The sequence below is a fragment of the Pseudopodoces humilis genome, chromosome 4, assembly GCF_049639895.1.
Source record: "Pseudopodoces humilis isolate 2021_Gansu_Grassland_sample_001 chromosome 4, ASM4963989v1, whole genome shotgun sequence".
Taxonomy (NCBI): Eukaryota; Metazoa; Chordata; class Aves; order Passeriformes; family Paridae; genus Pseudopodoces; species Pseudopodoces humilis.
The window spans coordinates 58,259,346-58,284,973 of NC_142203.1; the positions used below are offsets into that span (position 1 = coordinate 58,259,346).

General features: G+C 39.2%; 2 protein-coding genes across 3 annotated transcripts in view; one reads left to right on the forward strand and one right to left on the reverse strand.

Annotated features, from left to right (window-relative positions):
* Window positions 1–11,844, reverse strand: part of NDUFAF2 (NADH:ubiquinone oxidoreductase complex assembly factor 2) — a 58,323-nt gene extending 46,479 nt beyond the window's left edge. The window contains exons 1-2 of one of the 2 annotated variants that reach the window (XM_088054512.1): window positions 11,601–11,725; window positions 5,977–6,154 (exon numbers count right to left, since the gene is read on the reverse strand). In XM_088054512.1, coding sequence (XP_087910638.1) covers window positions 5,977–6,025 — 49 coding nt within the window. In that variant the 5' untranslated portion in view covers window positions 6,026–6,154; window positions 11,601–11,725. Of the gene's footprint in view, window positions 1–5,976; window positions 6,155–11,600 lie in introns of both variants that reach the window. The other variant, XM_005531838.3, reaches the window with a different exon arrangement.
* Window positions 11,845–11,927: 83 nt separating this feature from the next.
* ERCC8 (ERCC excision repair 8, CSA ubiquitin ligase complex subunit) overlaps window positions 11,928–25,628 on the forward strand; it is a 32,385-nt gene continuing 18,684 nt past the window's right edge. Inside the window, exons 1-6 of the mRNA XM_005531839.3 lie at window positions 11,928–12,049; window positions 14,010–14,105; window positions 14,271–14,372; window positions 22,466–22,589; window positions 24,227–24,308; window positions 24,959–25,027. Coding sequence (XP_005531896.1) covers window positions 11,973–12,049; window positions 14,010–14,105; window positions 14,271–14,372; window positions 22,466–22,589; window positions 24,227–24,308; window positions 24,959–25,027 — 550 coding nt within the window. The 5' untranslated portion in view covers window positions 11,928–11,972. The remainder of the gene's footprint in view (window positions 12,050–14,009; window positions 14,106–14,270; window positions 14,373–22,465; window positions 22,590–24,226; window positions 24,309–24,958; window positions 25,028–25,628) is intronic.

The following is a 25,628-nucleotide window of genomic DNA, read 5'->3' on the forward strand; positions in this document are numbered from 1 at the left end:
TCAATAGAGTCAACCTCATTTTACTTTCAGGTTCACAATAGACTCTGGCTCCAATTTTTGGAATTTTTCCCATGCTATTACATATCTGGGTCAGACACACATCCAGAGCTGCCCATTTTCCAGCTCTGGCTCACAAATTGCTTACACAGCATGTCTTTTCAATTTGAGATGATGAGAATGTCACAAAACCATCTGATTTCATAAACTACCTGTAATCTCCCACTTAATTATTTCAATAACAACCTAGAAAGTTTTGGTACTTTACGCTGAACCAATGTCAATGCTTATGGATACTTATTCTTGGTTCTCAAATCAGGGATAGACTAAGCAAAATTTTTTTCCCTGAAATTAGAAAATATCCATATAGAAATATCAAGTGCATTTTAATAGCATGGAAAAATGTCTCCATTTTGATCTGAAGAAACTGTTACAGAGATATAAACTATTACACTATTGCAGTAGTAAAAAAATCAGCAGTTGATTGACAGTTTTTCCATCTGAAGCTTTAGTTGTTTCAATTTTGTGATGATGACACTAACCAGCACCGTAGCTAACACACAAGGGAAAGCCACCACTTCTAAAGTACAAGTAAATGAAGTCTGATAGCTAAATATTAACTCTAGCACTTTTCAGGCATATTTAAACACTCTGCTTTGCAGTCTCCAGATAATAACCAGCTCTGATGTTTCTCTCTTGCTCTGCCTGAAACTTTCACAACTCTCATACAGCAAAGAAGCTCTTTTTGCATAAAGTAGGCTTATCTGTTTTTTAGTTTCTTTCAACACAAAATGAAGGTTTGTTGATAGGAGAACAAGGAAGGCTGCTAGATACAAACAAAATAGGCTAACACTGAACTTGCTGTGCCTAGCTGGCCTTGTGCTAGCCTGAAAAAGTAGTAATACTCTTACTTGGAGTAAGAGTGCAGGACCATGAAGCAGACAACACCCATTATCCTTAATTGCAAGGTCTTTTAAAATTGCCTATGTTTTCGTGGGTTTTGCCCCCCTCCCCCTCCAATAACCACTACTGTTAGCAACCGTTTTTCTTTACAAATTAAATTGTTTGTGATGTCTGGTCAGGGGAACAAGTGTCTCTTGAGACCCTGTTACTGGATGCATCTGCTTCAGATAACTGCCAGCAGTTCTACTGGAAAACACAGATCTTGACGTTCTGAGTGCCTGGGAACTTCATTTCCCCCTTCCTCAATTTCTAATCAGTACAACTGCATTACAGAAGAAAGAGCAGAAGCAGCCAGCAGTCTCCTCTGAGTATCAGTTTATTGTACTGAAGATGCTGAATTCAAGACAAGACTTCTAATTCCTCTCTTATGCACTGTACATTCAGAGAAACAATATCAATATTCAGCTGACTTAAGTTTAACAATGGAGCAGTGGGTTTATTTATCAACCTCCATGACGAAGCTTTACCTGAATCAAACATGAATTATACTCCCATGAGTATAACATGGATATATAAACATGAATTCCTCCCCGATTCATGCAAAACCTTCACCTTGACTGCTATCAGCCTTTAGGCAGCACATTATAATACTGAGAACAAAACATGATATGAAAGAGCTCAATTTACTTATCTGAATTTTTTCATTACACTGTGTATCTTCCTGTTACAACTGTTAAATTGGGGTATTCTTGACCATAGTAATGGATCACTGCTATATCCATGCATTGGGCTTGTGCAGTCATGTTCTGTTAGTGGAGGGGACGGCTACAGGGACCTTCCATCCCCTGAGAAGCTGTGAGAAGCTCCCCCATGTCTGATAGAAGCAATGCACTCACAAATGGACAGCCACTGTTCACATTTGGGAACATCCCATTCCTCAAAATTCCCTTTTATGGTCCCAGATCTTCTGATGAATCTTCTTTCCTTGAGAGTATCTCAAATACGTGGTCAGGTTATGACGCACTTCTCTTATTATTCTTTACTCCAGCACTCTGTTATCAAAACTAAGGCATCAACTAGTACATATTAGTCACCAATATAAATTGACAATGAAGCATTAGATGTCACAAGATTTATTAGTCACAACAAAGAGTTAACACAAGGCCACACTAACCTCTAATATTTGTACTAAGCACTGTGTGGTACAAAATTAAGCACTAACCACGAATACAGGGATCATTCCAACATCTTCCCCCACTGCTGCATAGACATCTACTTGAAGAAACATCACTTCTTCATCTGTAGTGGATGTTATGTTCAGAGGACATCCTGCTGCATATTGCAATGTATCTTCCATTCCCTCTTCCTGTTTGTAGCTGTTTTTATCTCAACCTGGAATTTGATATCCCTCATACAGACACATAATATCAATCACTACATGTGCTTAATAATTCTAAAGCTAGTGACATTTTCAGTTCCTACAGCACTGAGCACTGCCTGCAGAAGTCAGACAGAATCGACCTTTGATCTCTTCTAAATTTCATTCTGATTACAATTCCTGCTGGTAGTGTCTCCAGATCTCTAGTTGAAAGAAGCTAGTCAAATCACTAATTCACTTCAAGAAGGATGAAACAACATATTGTTTTTCATACACACACCACAAACAAGGGACATTTAAAATTTAAGATCTCAGCTCCCTATTTCATCATTTCTACTCCCTCAACCTATCACATTAATTTCTCAATGTTCTTCCTTTCTGTGCAGTCCCTGTGCCCAGAGCTTGAGTGCATAACTAATTCTTCCCTCTTCTCAAAGCACAGCATTTGTATTGTATCTTGTCAGGCAAACCTGACCTTAAAACTATAAAGCCTCTGGTGACAGAAACTTTGTTATTTTAAAGAATTATAAATAACACAATAAATGTATTGCACAAAGCAGAAGCCAGACCTAATTCTTTACCACCTTCTCTATTCTTCAGGAGAACCTTAAAAGGTTACAGTGGCCCATAGGGCAGCATGCCAACATTACTCAGCTATTTTTAATCTCATGGTTTCTCAACTACACTCTTTTGTTAAGCTCTTTATAATTTTTTCTTCTTTTTTAAAAATTACACCACTGGTGGGCAGCCCCACCACTTTTATTTAAATGTTTAATTTTATATGCAGTCTTATTTTACAGTAGCAAACAATTCCTAAAAAAAGATACTCCAAATTAGATACCGGCAAAAATGGACACTGCAAGTTTTCACATCAGAATCACAACAAAGCATGTATACAGTATTTATAATCTTGTTTACTCAAATTCATATATATAATGCACTGAAATTGCTTACATACTGGAAAAAAAGTTCCCTGTACCTGATACTGGCATATTTGCACACTCTTCTGTAAAATCTGTTATTTCGTAACATGATTTCAAACCCTAAAACTTTACACATAGAAGGTGATTTGTTCTTTTTATGCATATTAATGATGGATTTTTTTTCCCCTTTAGAACCAGAAAAGTAAGTCGAATTCTCTATTATTTCAGAATAACGAAACTAAAAGGCATGGAATTTAGTCACAAAGCAGGCATGATGATATGTCAGCAATCCTGATTGATATAATGATCATGTTTGTAACACACTCAGTCCTACAGGTGTCAGCTGTTCAAATCATTATGACTAAAACACTGCTAAGATTTTTCCACCTATTAAAAAGAGATTTCTAGCACTACACCACCTTTTTCCCCTCTATACACTGCAGACAAGAGTTACTAACACAAAGAAATATTTTATTTTTTCCCTATCTGTTTTTTTCGCAATTGAAGAAACCTAAAAAAAGATATCCACTCAAACCACTGCCTCTTCACACACCTCTACTGAAAGAATCAAAACAGTTTTTCAAGCCAAATGTACAGTAACTTATGAATGTATAGCATATGAATGTTAATAGTAGCAGGCAGAATTCAACGAGATCAGCATCTCAGTTTAATACCAGTGCACACACTGAAGATCAAACCTGGCTGTAGCAACAGCCAAATAATACGCAAGTTACTACCTGTCTGCATGACTACTTATTGCTATTCCTGGTTTTTCAAGTCAGAGAGATTAACATACCATGCCTCTTGCCAGTTTGCTTCTGGCAGCTAAAAGAAAAACATATGGAACACATTATCATGAGTGCTCTCATGCAGCACATCCCCGAGAACAAGGGGATCAGATGCAGCTATAATGAGTTTAGGAAAGACAGGTCCTGCCTGACCAACCCAATCTCCTTTTATGACCAGGTGAGCCGCTTAGTAGATGAGAGAAAGGCTGTGGATGTTATCCTACTCTGACTTCAGTAAAGCCTTCAACACTGCATCCCATGGCAATCTCCCAGAAATGCTGGCACTGTCGCTTGGACAGATCCACTTATCTCGCTAAAAACTGTCTGGATAGCTAAGCCCAGGGAGTGGTGGTGAATTGAGTTACATGCAGCTGGTAGCTGATCACAAGTGGAGTTCCCCAGGGCTCAGTACTGGGGCCAGCCCTGCTCAATTTCCTTACTGATTATTTCAATGAGGGGATTGAATACACTGATGACACCAAGATGACCTCAAGTTGGGTGGGAGCATTATTTCTTGGAGGGATCTGGGCAGGCTGGATCATGGGCAAAGGCCAATGGTGTGAGGTTCAACAAGGCTCATGCCCTTGGGTCACAATAACCCCACTCTGCTCCATGGGCTGGAGCCCAGAGGAAAAAGATCTGGGGGTGCTGGTGACAGCAGCTGAACATGAGCCAGGCTGTGCCCAGGTGGCCAAGAAGGCCAATGGCATCCTGGCCTGGCTCAGCAATAGTGTGGCCAGCAGGAGCAGGGCAGGGATTGTCCCCCTGTCCTGGGCACTGGTGAGGCCACACCTGGAGTGCTGTGTCCAGTTCTGGGCCCTGACTGCAGGAAAGACACTGAGGGGCTGGAGTGAGTCCAGAGAAGGGCAGGGGAGCTGGGGCAGGGTCTGGAGCACAAGTGCTGTGAGGAGTAGCTGAGAGAGTTGGGAGTGTTTAGCCTGTAGAAAAGGAGGCTCAGGGGTGACCTTATCACTCTCCACCACTGCCTGACAGAAGGGTGTAGCCAGGGGTCGCCCTCCTGTCTCAGGCAACCAGTGATACAGCTGGAGGAAATGGCATAAAGTTGCTCCAGGGGAGGTTCAGGTAGGACATCAGGAAGAATTCTTCACAGAAAGGGCTTAAACATTGGAACAGACTGCCCAGGGAGATGGCGGTGTCACCATCTCTGGAACTGTTCACCAAAGATTTGGATGTGCCACTTAGTGCCGTGGTTTAGTTGACATGGTGGTGTTTGGTCAAAGGTTTTACTGAATGAACTCAGAAATCCTTTTCATACCTTTATGATACTATATCTCTGCAAAAACACACAGGTTTTTCAAATATTAACGCTTTTATAATCTGCAATGAGCTCTTCAAAGTGTAATTGCTTTGCTACATAAAGTATCACCCAGACTGAAAAGTTATTTTGTCATTCCAGAATTACTGTCCTAGAATCTAGCAGTCTGCAGTGAAAGTTTTATTTCTGTAAAAACATACATACACACGATTATTTTAGAACTATGTTTCTGTATTCTATAACCTCTCCGTAGAGGAATACTCAGCTGTCAGTACTTGCTGCTCCTGTTTTTGAAACAACGTTGCCACCACCTGGACAAACCTCTAACTGCCAGGTATTGCTGTGGTGTGAGAGTCCGTATCCGGGAAAAAAACCTCACACTTTCTCCACAGAATTATTTCCATAATCAAGATAATGAAATCTAAAATTTAGTTTTCCATTCATGGATCAATATTAAAATTCTGTGTCTCATTAATATCTTAACATTAGACATGTAAAACTAAAATTTATTAGCTTTCCACCAACATTTCAAAAACTAACTTGAGAAACTACCTTTTATGTTCAGATATGATGCACAGTTATCTGCAATTCTCAATAGTCAGCTTACAAATGCTTCATACCATCAAAACCAGTTTCTGTCTCTTCCTCAGACTTCATTCCTGCTGGCGAGGAAGCTAACATTCAGACTCAGAAGAAAATCATAGCTTTTACCTCTGAAGATATGCTTTGGAGATTTGTTGCTTCTTCCACCCTCTGCCATTTATCATAAAGCATTACAGGAATGTTTCAGTTCAGTTTCAATAAAAAGCTGTGTTTTATAAAAGATTTTGAAGAAAAGTAGAAATTCTACTCTAAACTTCTGATGCACAGGAAGGTGACAGGCCAGTACCTAAAATAGAAAACAAGGAGCAACTAAAATTATCATGGAGAATTCCTTTAGTCTCAACAGAACCTCAAATCTTTCTAAAAAACTTTCATTAAAAAGCGTACATACTTCTACTGAAGACTGGATTCAATCACATATAGGACAATTCATACGTCCTATATTTATATGTATAATGCAACTGAACGCTGAGTACTTTTCCTTATACAGATTCTTCTTTATTTATGCATTTCCGGTTTGTTGAGAATTTAGTGCATGAGATACAGGCTTATGCAAATGTGAGTGGGAATTTCAGGTGAAGAAAATATTTCCCACAGAAGTCAGTGCTTGCATTCAATTATTAGCAACAAAATTTACCACCGAAACTTGGTAATGCCACATGTATTTCTCAATGGTATTTGACAAGAGTACTGAGAAATTTTAGCTTATCACTTTCCCTTTTAAAGCTCATAGCATCAGAAGCGTAGGCCACATATGGCCCCTAATGCAGAGCTTGTACAACATACAAAAACCTATGGAATACAGAATGCTTCATGATTTTTCCAGAAATTCCTGGTAACTGCTGAAGGTCCAGATCAAATAAAATCTGAGCTTGCTGCTCCCATAAAGAGAACTTTAAAACTCAAGCCATGCTTTTAACACTCCTACATAATGTTTGAAATAAACTGACCTCTTGATGATGACCTACTGTTCTTATAAAAATTTGCATATGGTGCTACTTTGCAGTGCTCATTTTAACTCTTAATCATTACAATACATAGGACTGCAAATGAAGATATTGAAAAAGTTTAAATATAACCTCCTCATTAATCAGCCTTTTGATGAAAAAATTATATATCAGATCTTAAGTATATTTTTGCATTTTTAAACTAAAATAGTTATTAAGAGCCTGTATAAATTATTTTCAATGGAAAATGGGATCAGCTATTTCCAGCAAGATATATTTGTTAGTTATAAATGCATAAACTGTATGAAGAATTTTTTAAATTAAAAATATATGAATACTCTAAGTTTCACTCCATGTTCTACTGCAGGAACAATTAATCATGCACCAAAGCTATGGCAATGCCCTTGACAGCATGGTATATAATAAGAAAAATAAATTACTTACATTGATAAATCTAGTCTGTTCAGTGAAATACTTGTCCAAGATACTGAAATGAGTCATCAATCACTACTACTCAGTCATCTATTCTCACTTGCTATCACAACCAACTGAAGAGTCAGAGATAATCTCAGAGATAATGATTTATGCTGGATGTTCCTCTAATGACAAGCTTGGTGTAGTTGTATTTTATCACTGCCATCACTTCAGGGCAATCTTGTAAAAACCCACCACTTAGAGATTGTCATTAAATACAGAATCATTTTTACAATCAAATAAGCCCATCAAACTATGTTGTTGAAGGTGTGACCTGACTTTCAGGATGATAGTTTTTTCCCCACTTGAAAATAAAACTTATTTTTTGATAAAGAACTGATGAAGTTCTTTTTTGATAACTTTTTTTGATAAAAAAGTATTTTTTTGATAAAAATTAAACAGTGTACCTTGTCTCAAGTTCCATGCTTTCAGGAAATTAACTACTTTAATTTTGAATTCTCCCATATTCCTGTTGACAGTGCAGTTACTTTTATAGGGTCTTTTCCCTCTGTATTGGCACTCAGATTTTTCTTAGCTCTTTTTCTATTTCTAGCCATTGCTTTCTTTACTGAATCTAATGGCTTCTCATTCTTACAATCTTTTAACATTCTCTCTTTCAAGAGAAATAAGACAACCAGGCTGAAACAGCATTATTTTACATCTGTCTTCCCCTGCACTTTAAAAGGCCAATCCTTTATATATTCACCCCACAGAGTTACAGTACTCTTGCAAACTTGTATCTTTTTGCTATTACTCATTAGAACATTTTGAATGAAGGCTACACACATGTTAAAATCATCACTGACACTTCTTTAATGTCCACAATTATTCCCTTCATCCCAACAAAACCTCTTCAAGTTGCTGGCTCTTCTCCTAAGAACCTAATTACTCAGAGACAGGCAAAATCAGAAACACAAGGTAACTTTCCTATGATGACAGAGGTAAAGGTGGTCTCAGGGTAAAGTTGCTACACCTTGAGTTAGACCTGGACATCCAAGACCTTAGGATGTTAGTGAGACTACACCTGATGTAGTGACTTAAATCAAAACAAGTGTGGTTTTGTAGTTAATCATGTGTTGCCTTTATTTAGCACATGCTCATTTGGATCTCAAAGTAGTTTTTGAGTGCACAACTTGCTTTTTTAAAGAAGAAATCCTCATTTATAAAACATTTCAAAAAATAACAGCATGTGAATGTGAAATGTGAAAGCTATACCTGCAGCATATACCTAAACATTTTGTACCCCTTTGAGATCTTCAAAGTCTATATTGCAGATACTCAGTCCTGGAAAACAGACTTAATTTAAGAAGCAGACTCTCTGAATCACAGATGATGGAGGTATAAGGAAACTTAGCATTAACCATTTAGGAAACTCAGCATCAACCACTTGTATACATCGACCTGCTCCTACTACTCCCTACAACAGACAAGGCCTCAGGCTCCAAAAGTGTTTTGGACCCTGAACTCAGTGTAGAAGAATAAAATTCACCTGACAGAAAGAAAATATTAATTATTTGCACCACACACTCCACTGTTTCTGTTCCAAACCCCTGCCAAAGACCAGTGCAGGCCAAAAGAAAGGCTTCAGACAGCTTTTGATCAAAGCAGAAGGTGGTATAGACACTTCCTACACTATTTACTCTCACCTCCAGCTCAAGGTGGGATGTTGGCCTGAAACAAAGCTCAGCCTTTCCTGATATACATACCCTAAGTGGAGAGAGAAAGCAACATCTGTGTGTTTTGCACTCTTCTGCAATATTTAATCCATTACAGTACAGAGACTAAGCACATCAGGCCTGGCACTGTGGTAGAGCTACTCAGTGCTCCCTAAACCCATAGGGCTGACAACAAAGCATAGTGCAGACACACTGCAGTAACCTTGCAGTGAAAACTGCACACAACATTTCACTGGTTTTCTCTACAACTCTTTTTCTTTCTAGTGTTGTTTCAATCCTGCACTGGTCTCTATATACCTAACCTAACATTAAGTTAGGACACTGGGTGGTTTACGAATTATATATGCAGCAGATCTTCCTAATGTAACAAATAATGGTCTCCAACGCTTGAAAAGAGAGCATTGCTTTCCCAGCACTTTTAAATTCCTAGTTTCTTTTAAAAACTAACTGTAAGAAATTTTCTGTGTACATTTTAACTTCTATAGACCTTCCTCAATTTCTATTACCTTCACCATCCATATCCTTAAACTTCTTCATAAAGTTATTAAAGCCCACAAATGCCAAGTGTGACCAGTTTGTACAGCACAGGATGTTGTCCAAAAATGTTGAGAGCAACAGCAGCGGCTGTTGGTAACAGTAGTTACCACCGTCCACAACAGTGGGTGCAACCACCTGTAATCACTAGGGTCAGAATGATTTTTCCTCTCAGCCATAAAGCTGAGGGAGAAGTGGCATAATTTCCTGCTCTGGAATAGATGAAACCTCGTATCTTTTCTATACTGACACCGCAAGGATGGCCATTCACAGAAGTAAAGGCATGAGTTACAGTGGAAATGAGTCACCAGTGAGTGGGGAAATAGAATCTCCTACGTCCAAGTAACCCAGGAACCCAGAACCTACTGAAAATTTGTCAGCTGTGTAGATCCATGTACTCAGAACCCTTTAACCAGTAAATTGTATGTTTTCTTTATAAACAGTTATGTCTTGATCTCAACCTAGCTGAATTGTATGACACTTTGACAGTGAGTAGCCCTGAGATGCTCACAGCTACTTCCCATTTTGTCCTGCACAGTTTCACCTCAAAATGTAATAAAAATACTTTATTGTTCTTCATTCAAATGCGTCATAACGAAACTTTTGACAGGCAGCTGGTAGATTCCCTGCATCTGACAGGGTAGCATTTCAGACTATTCCAAGAACAGCTGCTAGCCTGCTATGCACCTGCATAGCAAATTCATAACCCATATTCTTAAATTCAGCACACATAAAGGTCTAAAAAACACTGACATATTGTGTAAGCAGAAAAAAAAAAAATTGATACAAACCTATCTTTTCAAACTAACAATCTCACATCAGTCTTCACTCATTACCTTGTGAATATACTTAGGAGGTATTACTTGTTCCTCTATTTTTCCAGCACTCATACCAGTTAACATGACTCATGGAGGGTCTGTTTTTCCTTTTATTGTCACTAAAAACTTAATATTTAGCCCAGTTAGTTTATTGCTATACTTCCTGGTCTTCATCCACACAATTTGTACTTCTTCTTTTAAACACTGGAAGAGGTACAGCTATGATGTGTCCTATGTGAGTTTTCACTGATTCTTCATAAGACATTCACAGGGTATTTCCTATCTATCTTCAGAGTTTTTGAAGCCTGATGCTGCTTTCATTCTACTTATTTCCCTCTCCCTAAAGACTAATGTTAACGCCCACACCTCATGGTCAAGTATGTTTAACGGTGAGTACCATCAACTACTGCAACATAGGATAAATCAAAAGAATAAAAAACACTTCCATGACAAAAGCACTTGATACACGTTCATAAAAACACTTCCATAAAAAAAAATCACATCAATTTCTTCTTTGTTAGAATTACTTTCACAGAATAACCAGTTAGGTTGGAGAAAACCTCTGAGATCATCAAGAGCAACCAACCTGTGCCCAAATACCACCAGGTCAACTAAACCATGGCACTGACATGTCCAATTGTTTTGTGAAGAATTTTAGATATGGTGATACCACCACCTCCCTGGGCAGTCTGTTCCAATATTTAACAACCAGGAAAAAATTATTCCTGATGTCCAACCTGAACCTCCCCTGGAGCAGCTTGAGGCCATTTCCTCCAGCTGTATCACTGGTTGCCTGAGACAGGAGGGCGACCCCTGGCTACACCCTTCTGTCAGGCAGTGGTGGAGAGTGATAAAGTGATCCCTGAGCCTCCTTTTCTCCAGGATACACATTCTCAGCTGCTCCTCACAGGACTTGTGCTCCAGACCCTTCCCAGCTCCACTGCCCTTCTCTGGACTCTACCTTTTAAAAGCTTATGCAGAAGACATCCGAATCACCAAGAAGACTAAATAATTGCTGCCTACCTACATAGTAAATGCTGCACTCTGAAACCCTCCAGTGAGCGGCTTTACGGTTTTCCTGGCATTAGGGCACCAGAAAGGCGCATGTTTCCCGATGCGCGGCACTTTCCTTCCCGTTACTGTTCAGACACTATTTTTTTAATCAGCCGCCGTCCAGCCGCCCCGCTGGCTGCGGACAGCGGCGGGTGGGTGACGGGCCACGCAGGGCCGCAAGGCACGGCTCCCCCCGCGCCCGCAGCCGCCGGCAGGGCCCCGGTGCGTACCTGCGCGGCTCTCGTGCTTGGGCACCCGGTAGTACTTGTTGCCAAACTGGTCGGTGCCCACCAGCTCCTTGGCAGGCCCCACGAGCCGCAGCCGCAGAGCGCGGAGAGCCTGCCAGGCGCGGCTCATGCCGGGATCCCGATGGCAAGGCCGCGGCACCTCCGCCGCTGGGCACCGGGACACAGACACGGCGACACGGTCCTCGCGCCTGCCGGTGCGCAGCGCCGCGCTGCCCGGCCCCGTCCCGCCTATGGGCGCCGGGCGCGCCAGCAACGCCGCTGGCCATTGGCGCGGGCCGGCCCGCCCCGAGCCAATCCCGGCCGCGGCCGCCACAAGATGGCGGCGCGGAGCAGAGCGGGCCGGGCTCTCCCGCCATGTTGGGGCTCATGGCTGCTCGCCAGGCCGGGCTGGACGACCCCGCGCGGCTGCGCCGGGCTGAGCGCACCCGGAGGTACCGGTGCCGGGGCGGGTGTCCCTGCGCGGGGAGGCCCCGGAGCGGCAGCCCCTGGCTCCGCCCGGCCCGCACTGGGGCGGCCGGGGGTAGGGTGAGGGGCTACACAGCCTCAGGCCCTCTGTGCGCGGGGCCGGGCCGGGCCGGGGGAGCTGCTCGCCCACCCGCCTCGTCTTGGAGTGCCCCGCGGGGCTGGGGTGGCGTGGGTGGGTCAGCAGCCCTGTACTGGCTGGAGTGTGCACAGCGCAAGAATCTGCCTCACTCCCTGCGCCTCGGAGTTACTGCCCTTGCTGTCGGCGCGGTTCCTCCAGGGGGTTCAGTCTGCGTGCGGCTGCGCTCCGCTTGTGAGGAAACAGGTGTTTGCAATGCTCGTGTGCCCGCAGCTGCTCGTCCTTTTTCCCAAACCCGGCCTTTTGGCAGTTTGAAAAAGAGTCAGATGCAGGGGTTTCTTAGCAGTTTTTGTGGGAAGTGCTGGCAGTATAGAGGGATTTGTTAGTATTCCTGCTAAAGGTTATATAATGTGGTATTTGTTCAGTATCAGAGAGTCTACTTTGCAGATGTAGGTCTTCAAGATAAGTCAAATAAAGCCTACCTTAGCTCAGTTACTCACACAGCTTCTGGATCTGTGTTGGTGACTTATGGCTTTATGACTCTGTACCATTCTAAAACAAATATTTAAGATTGAAATTAATTTTAGTAGTTCAGGAAGGTTCTTTCTGGGTGCATCTAGACAACACAGTTTTGTCCCTCTGTGCCCTCAGCACTCATGTAGCATTCACTGTTAAGAACGGTAATATACTGGGTGGACTTAACCTTACTTGGACAATTGTCTGCTTAGTATTTCCCTTCCACAACTTTTCACTTTTGACTGAAAAAACCCGCAAATCTGAAGTCTTAAGTATATTTTATTTATAGCTGCATTTTGAAGTCACGTGTTTTAATACATTTCCACAGGGAGATTTCTTGCTTCCTAAAATTCCATCTGGAGCTCAAATGTTTTAAATTTGGTATCTTGTGTATGTCAGAATTCTTACTCTAGGTGAATTCTTGCATAATTATATTTCACATTGTTTAAGAGAGCTTAAATTATTTGCTACTTTTATAGCATGTCTATGAGACATAATGTTGGGGACCTGCCTGTAGAAGCCTAAGGTTGTCACATCAGGATTTTTAGCCACTTGAGCTGAAGCTGAGTAGGGGCAATCTGCATCACAGCTTTTCAGTTACCTACTTAGTTACAATTTTGTTGTGGTAGTGTCGTGGTTTGTACAAAATGGTGCCATAGGAAGCTCTGATTATATTGCAAGGCTAAATTTTATATCGGGTAGTGTGATTTAATGAAGCAGAGTATCTCTTTTTGGTCTATGCAATGGTAACATATTTTAAAATACAAGCTAAGAATTGCAGGTCAGGAAAAGTTGTCTCGGGAGCTTCATTATTTCGGGTAGCCTAGTTTTTATTTAGTATTGCAGAAAATGTAGCATAGGTACTTCGTTTCATTAAAGGAAATACTGTAAACTTGATAAACTAAATTACTTTGTCCACTAGGTGTCCGTAGTTCCAAGCAGGATGAAGCCTGAAAGGCTACTACATGGTGAAGCTTCAAAGTAGTCAATATTTGTAGCAATTACAAGCTTCTTAATGTTTCTTTTCCTTAATGTTTTCAAGTTACATTCCAGGTTTTGTTTAATGCTTACCCCAAATGAGGTTTTGCTTTTTCTTTGATCCCATTTTACATATGTATTTCTCTCTTACCTTCCAAACAACAAAGTATTTTTTTCTGCCGACTTCACAAGACTTATTTCTATCTCTGTATTTTGTAGTTTTGCAAAAAAATCACAAAGATGGCTTAAATGCATTGAAGAAGCATGAAGCTAGGTTTCAGGTCTTCAGAGCTACATAGTAACGTATAATTCTGTTCTTGTTGTTCCTCTCTCTTTCTTCCTTTTTTTGCGAGTAGGGTTCTAAGTTTGGAGTTAAATAAAGATAGAGATGTGGAAAGAGTACATGGAAGTGGTATCAACACCCTTGATATTGAGCCTGTTGAGGGAAGATAGTAAGTATATACTTTGGTTGCTAAAAGCGTACATAACGAATTCTTAAAATACGTAAAAACATAAGTTTTGGTACTATGGATTTTCTGTCTTGTTGAACTCTCTATTATATTGAGCATATTGAGATTATGAGTGTTTTAACTTCTGTGCTTTATTGACACTTTCAGCATGTTATCTGGTGGATCGGATGGTGTTATTGTACTTTATGACCTTGAAAACTTGAGCAGGAAACCAAGTTACACATGTAAAGCACTTTTTTCTGTTGGAAGGTAAGTACTGCAAAAGTCTTTTAAAAGTACATGGTATAGCTCTTGTGTGGGTAGAATGAAAAGGATAAAAAGACTGTAGAAAATACTGCCAGAGATCTTTGAAGGCTAGTGGCAGAAACTGTTTCTTCCTAATTTGTCTGCTCAGACATATACATATATATACAGAGTATATGTACAATGACTCTGGTATCGTTTGAGTAAATCTATAGCAGTTTCAAAAGTTAAAATGAAGGCTATCAGTTGTACTCATATGCAAACTAAAATTAGACAGTCTTATGTTGCTGTAGATACCACAAAAAGATGTCAGACCTAGTACTCTAACCTCATATTTTAACACTAGAAAAAGAAGACAGGGTTAAAAAAACTCCAAACCTTCCTCTAACTCATGATTTCTCACTTGTGAGTTTTCTTATTGTTTCATGTTGCAATTTGGTGCCTCTGTGCCAGTAACTAAAAAAGAAATTTTGGTACTGATGTGGAAATATTCCCTGTATTCACCAAATATATCTAATACATGTATTTGAATAAATATATTTTTAAGAAGGATTATATGCAGTTATTTGCATAATCCTTTTCATCTGTTTGAAAAAAAATCTTATACCTATTGTTTTATTTCCCCTCTCTCTCTTTCCAGATTTATTAGTAGCTCTTTTTAGTTCACCAGGTGTTCAGCAGATATAGAAGTGATTTATACAAAACTTCTTAAGAACATGTTCGAAGACAGATGTGTTACTGAAAAAATGGAATGTATTTTTCTAAAGAACAGGGTACTACTGTGCTGTGTGTAATCTTTAAAAAGAGTCAAAGCTGTTATTGATTTGTCAGGTTGTCCCTGCAGGCAATATAAATTTTTCCATTATAGACATTAAGTCTTCTAGCAAAAGCTGTTTTTTCTTTTATTTGGATAATAGGCTTATCTAATAGGTTAGAACTTCTCCTAAGACTCACAGTAAGAGATATTTTACTTCATAAAAGATTTTTAGCTGCATTTTCCCCTTATTTTTTCCCAGTCTACAAATTATTTGAGGTCTAATGGTCAGAGTCTTCATGAGACAGGTATACAAGAACAGAACAGTAAATAAATGGCCTTAACAATATCTTGGATCATAAGAAAGAAAAAGGCAAATAGGACATAGCTAATATGAGAAGTGTTGGTGGCTGGGCTTCTTGAACAAAATTATTTTAAATTGTAGTTAAGAGCATACAATGGCTATACATCCCCAAATCTCAAAACTGAAATGAATTCTGAAACAGATGCAGCAAATAGAAGAAATTCATGCTAGGAAGACACAATGTAAAAGCTGTCAACTCTGTGCTAAAATCAGTCCATCATTAACTTCAGTTAGGTCAGTAGAAATATTCCATCCTCAAAGATTCTATTTAGGAGGATGGTTAGTTGGTTGTCTGTTTCTTGAGTTGCTGTTAATTTGCATAGATGCATCTTTTATTTCTTACCACTCAAGGCATAAATTTTGTTAGTAGAATTGGATTTTGTGTGGCGCTGTTCTAAATGACAGGCTTATGATAGTTATTGCTTAAATAAACTTCGTAGGTTTCTTGCATCAATTATTTATTTGTAGTATTCATGAAGTTTCCTAGTATGCTTTAAATACTTACAGTAACTAATTAGCTACAGTTTATATACGTCTTCAGATATTTGGAATCCTATTCAGAGTTCCTGACTTAATACATGAATTTATACTTCAGAAACACTTTCCCTCTGAGTGTCTGTGTCCTATCTTTGAAGGATATAGTGCTGACATGTTTTGAAGTTTGCCTGTCTTCCAGGTTTGCAGGGCAGAGCACAGGTCTGGTCTCAAAGTTGCTTAAAGAATAAGGTCCGGCTAGAGGCCCTTTGAAGCTGTTTCTGAATAGACCCTGAACTGGGCTTGCTGATGATCCAGTAGTATAGAACAACAAAAGAGAGAATTCCTGGTGGTAGGCTGTGATTTACCCCGTGTTTCTCATCTAGAATCTAGGGCCACTATTGCAAATACAAAAATAAAACTTTCCCTGTTTTTCTGGGAGTCAGCACAGAGAGCTTTACCTGGTTCCATGCTGTTCTTTGGCAAAAACTGGCATTTGAGAGTAACCAAACAGTACCAGTTTCTAGATAATATGCAGATAATGCTTATCTTTAAGGTAGTCTCGACTACTCAAAACACGTCTAGGAAGAATGAATGACAGTGACCTATTATCCATAGAATTAATTCTGTATTTGTGTTTGGTAGAAAAGACTGGGATATTTTGAGTAATGGATGAAAATACTTCATATGGAATGAACAGGGAATAATGTACATCCTGAGATGTGAAACTAGGCTGAAAGGCATATAGTCACTACTAAGCCAGATCAAAGGTGATTCCTGCAGAGCTGCTCAGGAGTTTGTTAGTTCATTCCTCAGCCCTGTGGATTATAGGAGAATTGATTGTTCATTCCTCAGCCCTGGGGATTATGGGAGAATTGATTGTTCTTGTGCAGAGTTGATTACAGTCCAGTCAGTGTTGTGCACTTACAGTTACTGTACCTGTATAATAAGTTCCCTGGGTTTAGATTTTTCTGCAGTGCATAGAAACGCCTTTCCAGGAGTGAGATCACTCTGAGTCAAGCTTGATCCTGACTCGGCAGGTACTAAAGATTTTTAGCTTATCATGGTTTAACTCTAGCTAGCAACCAGGTTCCACACAGGTGCTTGTCCACTTCCTTACCAGTGGGATCAGGGAGAGAATTGGAAAGGTAAAAGCTTGAGGTAGTTTAATAAGGAAAGCAAAAGCTGCAAACGCAAGCAGACAAGGCATTAATTCACTGCTTCAGCCATCTCCAGGAAAGCAGGGCCTCATCACGCATAATGGTTACTTGGGAAGACAACTGCCATCATTCCAAACATGTCTCTTTCTTTTTTCTTCTTGCCCCAGCTCTATATACTCCGCTTGATGTTATATGGTATGGAATTTGGTCAGCTGGGGTCACTTGTCCTGGCTGTGTCTCCTCCCAACCTCCCAGGCACTCCCAGTCCCCTCACCAGCATGTCAGTATGAAAAGCAGAAAAGGCCTTGTCTCTGTGTAAGCCTTGCTCAGCAATAACAAAAGCATGTCTGTTACCAGCTCTGTTCAGCACAAATCTGAAACTAGTAACCCACGTAGGCACTGTGAAGAAAATTGATTCTACTCTGGCCAAAACCAGCACACCTCCCTGAAGAATATATGCATGAAGTTTGTAGACTTTCAGCACTGTGCCAGAGGAACAGGCCATTCTAGGATATGCCTCAGAGGTGGAGGAGCAGTGCAGAAGTCATTAAAAAACTAAGCTCAAAAGTTACTCAATATCTCTTAGTATTGTCAGTGCTGGCTTCAGGCTAACTCTTCTTAAAGATAACTTTTTTGCTTTTTAGCAACCCAAGTGAGCAGAAAGGTTTATAAGCTCAGATAAAATCAGATCTGCATGTGAAAAGGGATATTTCATCACTCAGCCCCTAGTGTTAGATTAGTCTGTCAACGCCCAGGGAAAGCTGAGACCTTTTTATCCAACCAGCCCCTCAGCACTCTGTTACAGGGACCCTTAATTGAATAGTCCTGGTGGATCAGAGGGTGGTTCAACTGACTAGTTCAGGGACACACACCAACAGCATAAGGGAGACACCCTCAGTGGGGTTTCCCACTTTATTCAATTATATTACCCACTGCCAGTGCGCGCCAGTGTCCATGAAGGACTCTTAACCATGGAATAGCATTCTTTACTATTAATAAGAGAAAATTGTGACACGTTAAGGTTCAAGGCCTGCCAGTGATTGTTTCTGACTGGAAAAACATGTTCAGACCAATACACAGACAAGATTTAATCCCTAATAGTAAAGTGCACATAGAGTAAGGTTCTTGCTAACATGCATTCCTCCGGGGAAGAAGACAGATCACCTTGTTGGCTGATCCCAGGAGTTACAGTGGAACTTGACTGACTTTTATACTATTCCATTATGTTTAGTTGGAGTTTTAGGTACTATACCTTTGTTACTAAATGGTGCAAAATTCTCTCCCTTTCCTCTTAAAGATACAGTCAATAAAATGGAGAGCCCATGCTCAGTGAGGAGCAATCTTAACCTTAAGGTTAGCTCAGTTGGTTAGAGCACGGTGCTAATAATGCCAGGGTTGTGGGTTTGATTCCCATATGGGCCATTCACTTAAGAGTTGGACTTGATTATCCTTGTGTCTGCCTTCCCACTGAGAATTTTCTGTGACTTGAAACTTTGGGATGGAGGTCTGTGTTGGTATTACAAATAGATGCTAATGCCAGGAAGAGCAATTTCACCACAGTTTCTGGTTCAACAGAAAGACATCTTCTATCTCCTTTGGTGGACAGGTTCTATGTCGTTTATCAGATAGAAAGTACCCCTCCCTGTGTGGATTTCAACAGTGCCTGGCCATGGTGTCTTGGCTGCACCCCTCATTTCATCCCCCTTAGCAGGTGCTTGAGGTTGCAGGCTGTTTGTATGGGGAGTCATTGTGGAATAGCTTTCAGTCATGCTCACCACATTCCATCCAGAAGAGACAACTGCACTTCACCCTATAATTCCCATGTCATTATATATTTCTGTTCGGATGTGAATATAACTTCTCCATTTCCTCTAATTTTACCCTTAGCCATCTTTCCACATAATCCACCCGTTACTAGTCACTCATGCTTCACAATATGCAAACAAAATTTGAGAATGTTTCACGCTTTCATAGTGTGGATCATCTAATTTATTTCTAGTGTGTGGTTATCTGGTATTAGTGAGGGTAGCCAATAGGCTAATTGTTTCATAATTATCCAAACCTGAACAAACAATATAATTATTAGAACAAAAAGCAAGAGAGTTACCATCAACAAAATGACAACAGGGTGGAGCACTCTATTGAGAATTGTGATAACTTCTAGTGACCATTCAAAAAAGGGTGTCCCACCACTTTCTTCACCTATTCCATCATATGATTTATTTCTTCTGCATCATGATGGACAATAAAGAAAGTCTATTTTCCATTTTTGGGGGGATTATTTTGAACAAGCAGCTCAGGTCTTTGTGCTGTAACCATTTGTTTACCAGCATGAGGTTCATACCAATGGGAGTAGGGTGCAGTCTTGAATCGGAGTATAATTAGGTTCTAATATTTTAATAGGATACAATAGGAGCTGAATAACTAAAATTACATTCCATAATGTTGGCCAAGTATTAGCATAAATATGAGATTGATTACTTGTTTCTACAGTAATGTTATCCACAAATATAAAATCACAAGAGGGTCTCATAAGAGCACATCCTTTACCAATATGCACAGTTTCCAAGTTTTCCTTAGAATGAATCTCAAAATGAGAAATATTTTGCTCAGTGTCATGACAAATGCCTTGGGTTTTGATGGTGTTATGTTCACAAATGCATCCTTGTTGCTCTTATGCAATGCACATGTTGGCATCAGTAGTCTCCCATTTATTTCCATCTTTTCAGGTCAATCCTCTAAGCTCTGGAGGATGCGTATAGTTCCGTTGTGGTTTAATCCTAATGCAATGACTGGGTATATATCGTGTAGTGAAGCATATGATACTTATGTGTATTGTTAACACAAAAGCTGTGGCTGTGCTGCTGATGGGATCATAGGTAAAATTTACTAAGTAGCAGCAGAACTGGAATTTCTTTGAAATTCAATTTTATTATCCCAAATTACCTTTTGAATTTCAATGAGTAATGGTTTATTTGCCTTCTCTTGTGATTGTAGCTGTCATCAGTGCATCCATAGTTGAGCTTGGATAGAAGTAAGAGCTAAAGAAACATTCGTTTGGACTATTCTAAGTGCATCTGTGATCAATTGTTGGTCTTTTTTCATTAATTCCCTCCCACTGAGGTAATATATCTATTTGAAACCATTGATTAGTTCCCAATGCCAAAAGGGAAGATCATAAAGGGTGTTTCAGTTTATTTAAGTTACTATTTATTGTGACTAGTTTTGTTCCTTAATAAGTCAGAATCTATGTCATTTAGAACTCCCCATTCTGTTCCCAGGATGCCAGTCACATCCTTCTTGGTTTGCCTGGAGGGTTTGTTTATGCAGCCATGCTGTTCATCCTGCGTAAGAGGTTTTCAGGAGCAGTGAGCGAGCTGATTGGATAGTGGAAACATCATTCTGCATCAACAGTTCAACTTACTTGAGAAACTATGTTACATTAAAAAACATTTACTGTTGACCTGTATTCTTGACTAAGGAGGAACCAGTGTTATAGGTGTGAGGAGACAGTTCAATAGAAGGCTGAGTTCTTGAAAATGGCACTTCAGCAATTTTGAGTTGAAAGCCCTCATTCGATAGAGAATTTGGGTCTGTTCAAAGACAAATCTCAAGTGTTGGATTGGATATGTTAAAGGTATGCCAACACTTATGTTTAGAAGAACAAGTATATATGTTTTTTTCCCTTCAGCGTAATTCACTGCACTCTGATGGAGCTTACAAAAGCGTGTAGGTCTGCTGTCAGGCATTTAGTTACTTTGAATTCAGCATCCTATTGAGATGATGTCTCCTTTAATTCCCTTCAGAGGTGAAAGGTGTTGATTTTCATTCTCCTTTGTGATGATCCACTCTTGCCTTTAAAAGGTAGTGTTATGCAGTGCTGCTGTAGACAAATTTAGGCCAGTCATAGGTACACCCAGAAGTACAATACTCTTCTATTGATGGCAGTACTGAAAATCTACATCTCTGCATAATGATACCCCTGCAATACTTAGTGGTTGTGGAGGCCAGGACATGTGATAGAACAATGCAAAGATAAGAGCTGAAGCAAAAAAAAAATCTCGTGAGCCCTTTTCTAGCTGAAGTTGTAGCCAATTGAACAGTTTTGTCATAAGTACTGCGTTTAGCTGGGATAGAGTTAATTTTCTTCATGGTAGTTTGTATAGCCATATGTTTTGGACTTGTAACCAGTCTTGATAATACACTGATGTTTTAGTGAGTGCTGAACAGTGCTTGGTAGAGTCAAGGCATTCACCATGCCTCACTGCCCCTTCAGGGGGTGGACAGTAGGTTGTGAGGAAATACCTGGAACACCTGATCCACACTGATCAGAGACATACTGATATTCCATACTGTAAAATGTCATGTGCAGCAGTCTAAGCCTATGGTGAGGGGTTACATTTGCATCAGTTCACTGGTTGGGGGTTTGTTTGGTTTGTTTGTTTTTTCCCTGGAGGTGTAGGGTTTGTTTTGATTGGTTCCCTTTCACTTACTAAAATGTGTTTATCTCAATCCACAACTTTTCACACCTTCACCATTTGAATGCTATCCCTCATCCCCTTGCAGAGGGTAGAGAGAGCAAACAGCTGGTTTTGGGCCCCTGAGACTGGATCCATGTGAATCCAACTCAGATATGAGTCGTCTACCAGGTATTTGAATGACATATATTATTCAGAACCTGGGTGGTACAGTTGTGGGTTCAGTTCCAGCTGTATCCTGAAGCTGTCAAGATTGGCTCTGCTGTCTGTTCTTTCTGCCACAGTTAATTATTAATTATATTGCAGTTTCTAAATATTCACAGTTCAGTTGAAAGTTTCCTATTGTTCTTCCTCTTTCATTTCTGAATGCAAGTATAAGTGACTCTCAGTAACTTAGCCTACTGCTCTCTGGTGACTATGTCAGACAGGGATTGCCAATAACTATGTAGCTGTAATCACTAACACTAATGAACTTTTGAACTGTATGTGTGATGGTATTTTTTAGTGGATCCATTTCTAAGACGCGTAAATGGTTTGTAGTGTTAGGCCATCACATTTAACATCAAGATCTGTAAATGTTGCAACTTAAACATTTCAAAATACATTTTTTATGATTTATGAGTGTCTTGAGATACGCTACAGTTACCATATATTGAAAAGGTAATGACCCGGAGTTTCTTGAAATTAAGACTCTTCAAAATAATGAGTATTAGTTGAATGAAAATCAAGCCAACAAAAATATATTTCTTCTTGAAAAGGTCAGGACAAATTAAGAAAAATGGTTATGTTTTCAACCTGTCATGAATACCAAGACAACTACAAGATGATTATCTAACTCTAACCAGTTGGAATATTTTCCTTGATTTTAGGAGTCATCCTGATGTACATAAATTCAGTGTGGAGACAGTCCAGTGGTATCCTCATGACACTGGCATGTTTACGTCGAGCTCATTTGACAAAACCTTGAAAATATGGGATACAAATACTTTACAAGTAAGAGAGTTTCTACAGATTGCAACTTTCTATGTGTACATGTTATTTATTGCATATCTGAAGTTCTTGCAGAGGAGAGCAGGACTACGCATCCTGAAGACAAAAACCAGCCACCTGTTAGAACTGTGGGTAGCAGCAGGACGATGTGGTCCTGACATTCCTGTCCACCTTGGTGTGTATCTTCCCATTTCTGAAGACTTGAATGTCTAAACTGTAGGAGAACATGGAACCCTTGGGACAGTTCTTTTCTGATTTTGCTGTGACCAGGAATACAGCTACTTGAATTTTTTCTTGGTGAACTTGTCCAGCAAGGTCTAGTCTGCAGTTCATTCTTGGGGATTGTTGAATCAAATGGGAGTATGGCAGGGTGACCTATTTTTAGTAACCAGAGTCTAATAATAAGCACTGTTGAAGGACTGGTGGTCTTGGCATGCATGATGCGGGTCCAGAATTCTGCTATTTTAAACACTACAGACACCATTTTTAAAAATCAGTAGAGAATGAGAGAAACCATTAAAAATATGCTAACCAGTGTAACTGACATTAAAAAAGTAAGCAGTTTATTTAGGAATTTATATTGCTTTGACTCACATCTTGTGTTGAACTGTAAATTCATGAGGGTTTGTCCTGCTCCCTATGAACATTTACATTGATTCATAGCATCATTCATATGTAAATGTTCATAGAGAAAAGGAATTTACATTGATACTATTTGACTGCTGCTTCACACATAGCAAAAGAATTTTTTTCCAAAGAATTCTGTCATCTTAGGGATATAATCGGGAGCAGATTTTGTTGTTTTTTGGGGTTTTTTTTGGGGGGGGGGGGGGGTTGGTTTGTTGGTTTTTTTGGGCTTTTTTTTTTTTTTTTAAGATACACGACTATGGTTGCAGTTGCTAAATCTTCTCATAAGCAATTAAGTTTCCAGATAGTTAGGTAGTTCTGTGAGCATCTCTTGAAAGACACAGTATACATGTAAAGGTTATTGAGTGGCCTGCTCTGCCACTAAATGGTGTTTTTGAAAGAACAGACAACTCAATTTTAAGAGATTTTTTTTTTATAGATATTTTTATATGTATTTTAGAATGAGACAAAAGTAGTTTACCTGGAATAAATTATACTTATTAAATTAAATATTAAAGTTCATTAAAGTAAATATGTTCCATTAGTTTTAAACACTCATGAGCCAGGTAATAGTTTTATATGGAAGTGGTTTATTTTTTTAGGAATTTAGGAAAATAGTATGTGGTATTCATGAACGAAAAGGGGCTTTAAACTTAGCCTTAAATGCCTTCTTCCTGTTGACTCTATTTCCATTCTATAACCCTTTTGTTTACTTACTAGCTTTAATAATTTTTGATAACTGTAATCATTTCCATTCATGCTTCTCATTTGTCAGTTTTTCTTGGTCTTTCTTTTGGGTCGTCTTTGAGCTCTGGTGTTGTCCTGCTGTTGGAGGCAGGCTTACTATCTGATGTTTGTGTAATCTGGCTTCTAACCAGGGGAGTTATCATTACTGTGTAAATAGTAATATTTGAATTAGTCTTACCTGTAGCTGTTATTTGAAAAATAATGGTAAGCATTTACATTCTGCTAATATACTTGCATTTAAATTAATTTAATGTTTTTATTATCAGCCTGCAGATATATTTCACTTTGAGGAAACAGTCTATAGTCATCATATGTCTCCAGTTGCTACAAAGCATTGTTTAATAGCAGGTGTGTATCAGTTTTTAAAAAACAGACATATGTCGATATAGATAGATAAGGTTTATAATAATAAACAAGTGATATTTCAGTTGGGCTTTTTCCCCCTACTCCTTCTTTTACATAAATCAAGTCTTCATAAGATCTAAGTTTACTCTACAATAAAATCCTATCCATTACCAACCAGTACTACCTAATACTCTCCATTAGTTGGATGATGTCAATAAGACTATCATATTTGTTCTTCTGAAATAATGCATCGGTCAGTTCTCCTTACTGATAAAATTCTTAGCTATAATTAGGTTCTTTCATTATGTGAGTTACCATTTAAAAATTATTAGATCCAAATATAGTAAATTTTGTAAATAGATCTGTGTATTACTTATATGTACACAATTTAACTATGTTTAGCAAAAAAATATTTGAGGAGGTATTTTTAAGTTTCCCAATTACAGTCCTATTTTCCTCCAGTTTCTAAATTTTGTTATGTGATTTTGTTTGAACTAAAAATGTAAAGCTATAAATAGAAGCATTGCTCTGACTGAATGAGCAGTTTTGCAGCTATCATTTTTCTTCTATTTTCTTGTCATTGCTAAGAGTTTGTTGTTGTTGTTCTCTCAAATACTGGTGTTTTTTAGCTGTCTTTGTTTCTCTTGTTGCAGTTGGTACCAAAAGCCCCAAAGTACAGCTCTGTGACTTGAAGTCTGGATCCAGTTCTCACATTCTGCAGGGTACTTTTTAGTCTGAAACATAAATGTTAAACAATAACTACTTTGAGTAAAAACAAGTCCTGTAAAGAAACACTGTATACAATGTATTCTTTGTCAGTAACATGACTAATTTATTTGTAGCCAGTAGTGAAAGTTACACAGTGGCAAAAGGTTCTTCTGGGTATTTTTCTAGAGCTAATGAATTGTAGAATACAAACACTAATTAATGAGCCGTTACTACAGATGTTTGGGCATTTTTATGGTCTAATCAATACTGATTACTGTTTATTACGTGGTTAAATGTAGTCAATGGTTTGGAGGGTTATGGAGTGTTCAACAAGTGGTGTTTTACTTGGTCTTAAAAAAAAAAAAACAAGTAAAACAACAGAAACTCCTCACCATCCCCCCAGAAAGGAAACCCCTACCAAAACAAAAATTTCACTGTTTTTAACAAAATACCCCATGGAGGTGTTTGAGTGGATTTGTTTAGAAATTTCTGACTTCTGTAGTGTTGCACTATATTAGGAATGGCGAAGCAGTACAACATCGCTCTCTTAGCTGCATTGTTCAAGAAAGTCATGTCGTACTGCTTCACCATTCCTAATATAGTGTGACACTGTAG